This window comes from Parasteatoda tepidariorum, chromosome 12 (genome assembly GCF_982258835.1).
Source record: "Parasteatoda tepidariorum strain Cologne lab strain chromosome 12, Ptep-v5.0, whole genome shotgun sequence".
NCBI lineage: Eukaryota > Metazoa > Arthropoda > Arachnida > Araneae > Theridiidae > Parasteatoda > Parasteatoda tepidariorum.
This window is the reverse complement of record NC_141766.1, coordinates 20,621-28,207: the sequence shown is the minus strand read 5'-3', so window position 1 is coordinate 28,207 and position 7,587 is coordinate 20,621. Positions and strand designations below refer to the sequence as shown.

At 33.4% G+C, this 7,587-nt stretch overlaps 2 protein-coding genes across 2 annotated transcripts; both read left to right on the top strand.

The window, feature by feature from the left end:
* Window positions 1–589: 589 nt before the first annotated feature.
* On the top strand, window positions 590–1,261 carry LOC107446438 (uncharacterized). Its single transcript, XM_016061088.1, has one exon. It carries the CDS (start codon window positions 590–592, stop codon window positions 1,259–1,261), a length of 672 nt encoding a protein of 223 aa, XP_015916574.1.
* Window positions 1,262–1,922: 661 nt separating this feature from the next.
* On the top strand, window positions 1,923–3,923 carry LOC122273384 (uncharacterized). The gene is made up of 2 exons (XM_071188067.2): window positions 1,923–2,175; window positions 3,136–3,923. The coding sequence occupies exons 1-2, from the start codon at window positions 1,923–1,925 to the stop codon at window positions 3,921–3,923; spliced, it is 1,041 nt and encodes a 346-aa protein (XP_071044168.2).
* Window positions 3,924–7,587: the final 3,664 nt, after the last annotated feature.

The window sequence follows — 7,587 nt, the reverse complement described above, 5'->3', positions numbered from 1 at the left end:
GGCGTCAGTCTGTAGTCCGAGTTCTCAGGCCATAAATAATGTTTCGAATGATAATTTAATATCTCGTGTGTTCGCTACTACAAACACTTGTAGAAATAAAAACATAATTCTCGCAACGGTTCTAGCTTGGATTTGGAAACCTGTGAGCAACTGTTTTGTTCAAGGACGTTTATTGTTGGATAGTGGAAGTATGGTAAATATTATGACTTCGGATTTCGCAAACAAAATCAAATTGAAAAAAGAAAGAATAAATATTCCAATAAGTGGGTTAGGAGGAAATGAAACAAATGTTAAATATAAATTGAATGCTCTTGTTTCTAATAAAGATTCATCGTTTTCGCTTCGCACTGAATTTTTAGTAATCAATAAAATTACGGATTTAATTCCTTCTAACACTTTGAATTTAGAGAACATTATTGTTCCCAATCATTTAATATTATCTGATCCCTCTTTCGCTAAGGCTGGAAAAATTGATATGATCTTAGGCGCTGAACATTTTTTTTTGAAATCATTAAAGAAAATAAATATCGCACTTCAGAAAACTTAACATTTCAAGATTCCGTTTTTTGTTTTATTGCTGGTGGTTCATATGATTCCAAAACATTATTGTAATTTAGTTTATCGTGCAGAAAACATTGAAAATAGCATTAAGAAATGTTGGGAAATTGAAGAAATTGATAATACCCGAATTTTGAGTGATGAAGAAGCATTTTGCGAAAGTCACTTTCAAAATAATCATAAAAGAACAGAAAACGGTCGTTACATGGTCAAAATGCCTATTCGTGAGGAAGCGCTGGAAACTATCGGTGAATCTCGTTATTTAGCTCGGAAACGCTTGAATCAGACCGTGAGAAGATTGAACACCAATCCTGAAATGAAGAAACTTTATTGTGAATTCATAAATGAATACGAAAATTTGAATCACATGGAAAAAGTTGTAGAGGATGTTTCACCTTCTTTATCATATTACATGCCACATCATGGCATTTTTCGCCCCAAAAAAACTTCGACAAAACTAAGAGTCGTATTTAATGCCTCTACGCCTACATCGGCAGGACAAAGCTTAAATGACATATTGTTAACCGGAGAAGCGAGAGAAAACGTTTTTGATTTAATTGTTCGATTTCAAAAACACAAGATTGCCTTAACAGCTGATATTAGGAAGATGTTTCGTCAAATATTAATCTATCCGTCTCAAAGAGATTTATTGAGAATTTTGTGGAAAATTAAGAAGACGAGGTGCCTACAGTATTCAGAATGAATACAATTACGTATGAAACAAAAACCGCGCCATTTCTGGCCATTAGAACATTAAAGCAGTTAGCAATAGATGCAAAGTTGAATTACCCTCTTGCTTCAGAAGTTTTTCTTTCTGATTTATACATGGACGATGTAGTTACTGGATCAACAGATCTTGAATCGGCTTTAGAGTTAAAGACTCAATTGGTCAAAATGTTTGATAGTTGTGGCATGACCTTGCACAAATGGAACTCGAATTCCAGGGACTTGATGAATGACAGAAACTTTAACGAAGAATTCTCTTTCGAGACTGAAGAATCTACTAAAACACTAGATATAATTTGGCAACCGGGACAAGACAAGTTCACTTTCAAAGTATGCGTGTCCCAGCAATCAACCTATACCAAACGAGATGTATTGTCAGTCATTGCTAGGTTGTATGATCCAATTGGCTTTCTTGGACCCGTCATCAGTAGAGCTAAGATAATGCTTCAAAAACTTTGGACTCAAAACCTTAATTGGGATGACAATTTGCCGGAGCACATTGCTCGAGAATGGAATCGTTTTGTCAGTAACCTGAAAGCTTTAGAGAACATTCGAATCGACAGATATGTTCTAACCTCTAAAGTTAAGAAAATTGCTCTCGTTTGATTGCTGATGCTTCCACTTTGGCGTACTGAGCTATGATATATCTTCATCCTGGCAGTTCTAACTCTGCCGTTAAAATCCTAGCCAGTAAATCTAGAATTGCACCTCTAAAAACAACATCCGTACCTCGTTTGGAGTTATGTGCAAGCCTTTTACTTGCTAAGTTAGTTCAAAAAGTTATAGCTGCTTTAAGAATGGATATCAAAGAGGTCACTTTATTTTCAGACTCTACCATCGCATTGGCTTGGATTAACTCTTCTCCAATTGAATACATTTGTTGGAAATCGTGTATCCAAAATTCAAACATTTTCAAATAATTTTCACTGGAGACATATACTATCGGAGGGGAATCCTGCTGACTTGATTTCGCGAGGAATCGATCCTTCCGAATTGGAGTCACTGGACTTGTGGTTTTCTGAACCATCGAGTTTAGACATTCAACCAACCGATCAACAATCCATTGAAAATTTGAACAGTGAACTTTATGAGCATGAACTGAAAAAATCATCGAATATAACTCTTACTTTGTCTTCCAACTCAGACTCTGTTAATAGTTTTCTCACTTTAAGTAATAATTTTGTAAAACTAATTCTTATCTTGAGTTACATTTATAGGTTCATTTCTAATTGTCGGAAAGAGGAAAGGATGATTGGTCCCGTCACTAGAGAGGAACTTCAGCATGCAAAGCTTTCTCTAGTGAAGTTAGTACAGGTAATTGTATTTAGGAAGGAGATACATGCATTAAAAAATAAAAAAAGTTTGAAGGACAGTCACGTAAGTAATTTAAATCCTTTTCTTGATTCTAATGATTTAGTTAGAGTAGGGGGCGGAATCAACAATTCGAATTTATCTTATGAACAAAAGCACCCATTGCTAATTCCAAGAGATCATAAAATAACTACTTTAATTTTCCAGTATTTTCGTTTAAAAAATTTGCATGTTGGTGCGCAAACTTTGCTTCATTGTGTTAGACAAGAGTTTTGGCCCCTAAATGGTAGGAACAGTGCTCGAAAAATCGTTCACGCATAACATGTTTCAAAGCCAAACCTAAAATAGAACAGCAAATTATGGCTTCGTTACCGAAAGAAAGAGTTACCATAAGCCCCCCCCCCCCTTTTTCAAAAACTGGCAACGACTTATGCGGTCCCTTTCTTATTAAATATAAAAATCAGCGGAAGGGAATCTTAAACAAAATCTATGTTGTAATTTTTGTATGTTTAATTACTCGTGCCATTCATTTGGAAATAGTAAGTGATTTGACAGCAGAAGCATTAATTGCCACCCTTAAAAGGTGTTTTGCGAGAAGAGGTTTGCCTTCTATTATATTTTCCGATAATGCCACAAATTATACTGGTGCTCATTCTGAATTGAGAAAATTGTATGATATTGTTAAAAATTCAGAAAATCTTGCTTCTTATTTATCCCATGAATTCGTTGTTTGGAAATTTATTCCTCCTAGATCGCCAAATTTTGGTGGCATTTGGGAGGCGGAAGTCAAATCTTTTAAGCACCATTTGAAAAGAGCTATTGGAAACTCTAAATTAACATTAGAAGAATTTTTAACGGTTATGAACCAAATTGAAAGTGTATTAAACAGTAGACCACTTTTTCCCCTTTCTTCGGACCCCAATGATTTTGAGACCCTAACTCCCAGTCATTTTTTAATTGGGCGACCCATAAACAGTATTCCGGAATTTCCTGTTGCAGACATTCCTGATAATCGACTCTCTCGGTGGCATAGGATACAAAAAATCAATCAAACTATTTGGAAAAAATGGTCAAGAGATTATCTAAATAATTTACAGCAAAGAAGTAAATGGTTATTCGAAAAAAACAATGTTAAACCAGGAACACTAGTTTTAATTAATGAAGATAATCAACCCCTTTGTTCATGGATTATTGGTCGTATCTATGAGGTTATCCCAGGAAATGATGGAAAAATTCGAGTTGTTATTGTAAAAACTGCACAAGGTTTCTTTAAACGCAGCATATCAAATATATGCGTTTTACCTATCAATGAGTCTACTAGCAATTAGTTTTGGATGTTTATTTTTTTATTGTTGTCATAAAGAATGTGATTGTGTGCATTTAGTTTGCTTTTGAAAAATATTATGTTATTTGGTTATTTAGTCATAGATTTTGTAACTTTTTTTTTAATCATTTGCATTATAAATTGTCATTTATTGTTGTATATATATTTGTTTGAAATGGATATTTCAAAGCCGGGCGGTATGTTGGCGCCTCTCTCGGCTTTGACTTCGTTTATCTTTTAATTTGGCGAAAAAGAAGAGCTCTTGTTATTGTTTTTTTTAATATAGTCGGACGTCTTCAAATGGCGTCATTCATCGTTTCGTTAATAAATTGTTAAATACTTATCGTTTGTTGTTAATCATTCGTAAATACAGTCCGCATATCGACCCCTCAACAGCCAGTAAATGGAATAAATTCTGATAGGTTATTCACTTGAACCGCATTTTATCCTACTTGAATAACATGGTGAAGATGATGATCCAAAGAGGGATTAAACTTTTCGAAGAATTCTTTCAAAGATGACAACCGGATCGATGTCGAGTTCTTAAAATCATCTGTAGCAGAGAAGAAATCTCCACTAAAACTTCCTGCTCGAGACAGATAAAAAAAAATGACATCCTACAAAAAAATCTTGGAAGTTTGATTCCTGAACCACAGTTATGATTTTGGAACAATTTAAAATCATCTGAAACATCCGAAGATTTAATTGATTACTGATCATGTAACTTTATGTTAATATACGAAACATTATAAGTAATAATTGAATTGAAGAATTTAATGTTTTCTTCTGTTCCAACAATTACAAATGCAACGTGATCTGTTGGGTCTCTTATGATTTTTTTTATCCGTTCCAATACGTACAACACCAGAGTTTCTTATTATATTTTTTATAAGGTACGCATTTTTTCTTATAATTTTTCCTACAAGCCGCTGAGGATTTTGCACGGATTCTTCAGTAAACTCAAGCAGACTTCTCGCTTTTTCGACTGCACTTTTGATCCTTCCATGAATTTTAAAACTACACTTTTTACATTTAAAGCAGAATTTCTTTTTTTATGCATCTCGCTTTTTCAATATTTCCATCATGAAGACCAATAGCTAAGCCCATGAAATCTTTGCTAACTAGAACTTCTGCAATATATTCAGAATATAGTAATCTTTAATCAGTTTTTTCTCTAAATTATCTAGTAGTACTATATGATTTCGACGAATTTTCATATTTTCTTTCACAAAGATATCCAACAAAGTTTTAAATTATAAATTTTTTCTTCTTTTTTAGCTTTCGAAAAGTTTTCTCTTCTACTGCATTCCCAGAATCATGTAGGCCTAAATCACACACCCTGTTCTGGGGCAAAATTTTAGGTAAACTGTATTAAGCAAGCGACTGATTTATCAATAGGAACAATTAAATTTGCTGAATCAATTTGTCTTCAGTTCGAGTAGGGAATGCATTTTTAAAGACTATGATTAATTTCATTAACAAAGATAAATTATCTGAAAAGCATACTATTAGGGTGACCCTAGATATAAAAAATTAGAATATAGCCGAAATCAGAATATATCCTGGATATAGCCGAAACTTCGAATACATAACTTCGCGTGGACAAAACTTCATGGACAAATTCTAAAATTAAACAATAAAAATTAAATTATAATTAACTTATGCATTAATTTTAATAGAAAATATTTGACGTATTATATAATTTTAATAAATTCAAATTCATAATTAGCTTTTTTAATAAAGTAAAAATATTGAATTAAATATATTTTAAACGATTACAGATTATTATTTTAATACAAAAATTTTATCTCTGTAGACATTTCTTTCCTCTACCCTTTCACAGGTTTAAGTTGCACTACGTGTTGCAAAAAAGGCCAAATTTTTTTGCAAAATATGGCAGGAGTAATTAGATTTTAAGTTCAGAAATTGGTAACTTAATATTTTGCTGTATAATTGTTTTAGTATTCCTGTTGTTTATTCGCTAGTTCTCAAAACATTCACAACACAAAAAAGATGACCGGAAATTTAAATTATCACTTTATTTTTTGAAGATTGTTTCACTCCTTACACATAACACTCACATAGACACACTGCCTCTCTTTACACTAATTAATTTTTCTCTAGGGGGAGCTACAACACAATACTTTCTCTAACACTGAACACCTGTTATATCGAAGGGTACTGAGATATTCTTATAAAACTAAAACTATTTATATTTAACTTGCAAACAAACATGGGGTACCTGAACAACTGTTATACCATTTAAGTAATAAATTTTTTTTCAGAAAAAAATACAATCTTATTTTTTAATGAGATTTCAGGTATTCACAAAGTTATGGATTTGCTAAGTTTTGCACCCGCAAAGTTGTGGATCTGCAAGGTTTTGTACCCGCAAAGTTATGGAATTGCGAAGTTATGAATCTGCGAAGTTTTGTACCCGCAAAGTTGTGAATCTGCTAAATTTCGTAACCGCAAAATTATGGATCGGCGAAGTTTTGACCGCAAAATTTTGTCCAGTGAAGATTTGGCAGCCAAGTTTTGATCCTAAAGAAAATTTATCTCAACGACAGCGAGAATATTACTATCTATGCAGTCTGTGTCTGGTACACAAACATTGTGAATTTATTGATTTTGCTGAATTATTATGAATAATATAAAGCATTATATAAACAGTGAACCCACAGCTTTTGGACTACCTGTATGAATTATATTTGGTTTCATGAAAAATCAAGCAAATCATTACGTTTAATCTTTTAATTTCTCTTTGATTTGTTTTGTCTCTTTTTAACTATCTGATTTTAACTTGTTTTATATCAATTAGTTTACTTTCTGTATTTCAAATCTTTTAGCTTTCTGATTTTAACTTTTTTTTCATGTCAATTGTTTGAGCTACAGGTGTATTTTAAAACTTTTTACTCTTTATACTTTTAGCACATTTTATTATTCAGGGTTCCCACGGTCCTTGAGAGTCCTTGAATTTTTTGGTGCTAAATTTAGGTCCTTGAAAGTGCTTGAAAAACGTCTTAGGTCCTTGAAAAACTTGATAGGTCCTTGAATTTGTCCAATACTGCCGACGGCCCTTTTTATAAAACACCCGCGGATCTTTCTCGTTCGTTCTGTTTTGTTCCCGAGCTCTCTCACGTGGTTTTAAATGCCAACGTATCTAACCGGGCCTAGCATCTTGGTGTCTGCCAAGCGCGCGGAGCACAGCAGACAATTAATGCATCCGGGGCGAGACTCCACTTCATCTTCTGTCGTATATGCTTAGATCTTCTTTTTTCTTATCGAAACTGAATACTCTCGAATTTCGTAACAATATGTACCTTGTAGTTTTCAATAAATTTGCCGTTTTACCATCCACACTTGTCCTTACGTTTGCGTCATTTCAAAACTTTATTGCGTCATTTCAAAACTTTATTGTAAAGCGTATTCGCAAAGGCACGGCTTCGTATTTGTGTTATGTAGTTTAGACTAGTTATGCCTGGGAAGTGTTATTTTAATCCCCAATGGATGGATAATCCAGCTTGTAAAGAATGGATTTTATCGATGCCCGAAAAGAAGTTCAGAGCCAAGTGCCGATTATGCATGAAGGAGATCGATATCGCAAAAATGGAAGAATCTGCTCTGAAATCACACATGAAAGAAAGGTAAAACAAAAAAGCAGTCTC

Bases quoted from the DNA above. Each gene is read 5' to 3' on its own strand.
- LOC107446438 (XM_016061088.1), top strand. From the start codon at position 590: ATGATTCCAAAACATTATTGTAATTTAGTTTATCGTGCAGAAAACATT.
- LOC122273384 (XM_071188067.2), top strand. From the start codon at position 1,923: ATGATATATCTTCATCCTGGCAGTTCTAACTCTGCCGTTAAAATCCTA. The intron at 2,176-3,135 runs GTATCCAAAATT...ATTTGGAAATAG, and splicing joins ATACATTTGTTGGAAATCGT to TAAGTGATTTGACAGCAGAA.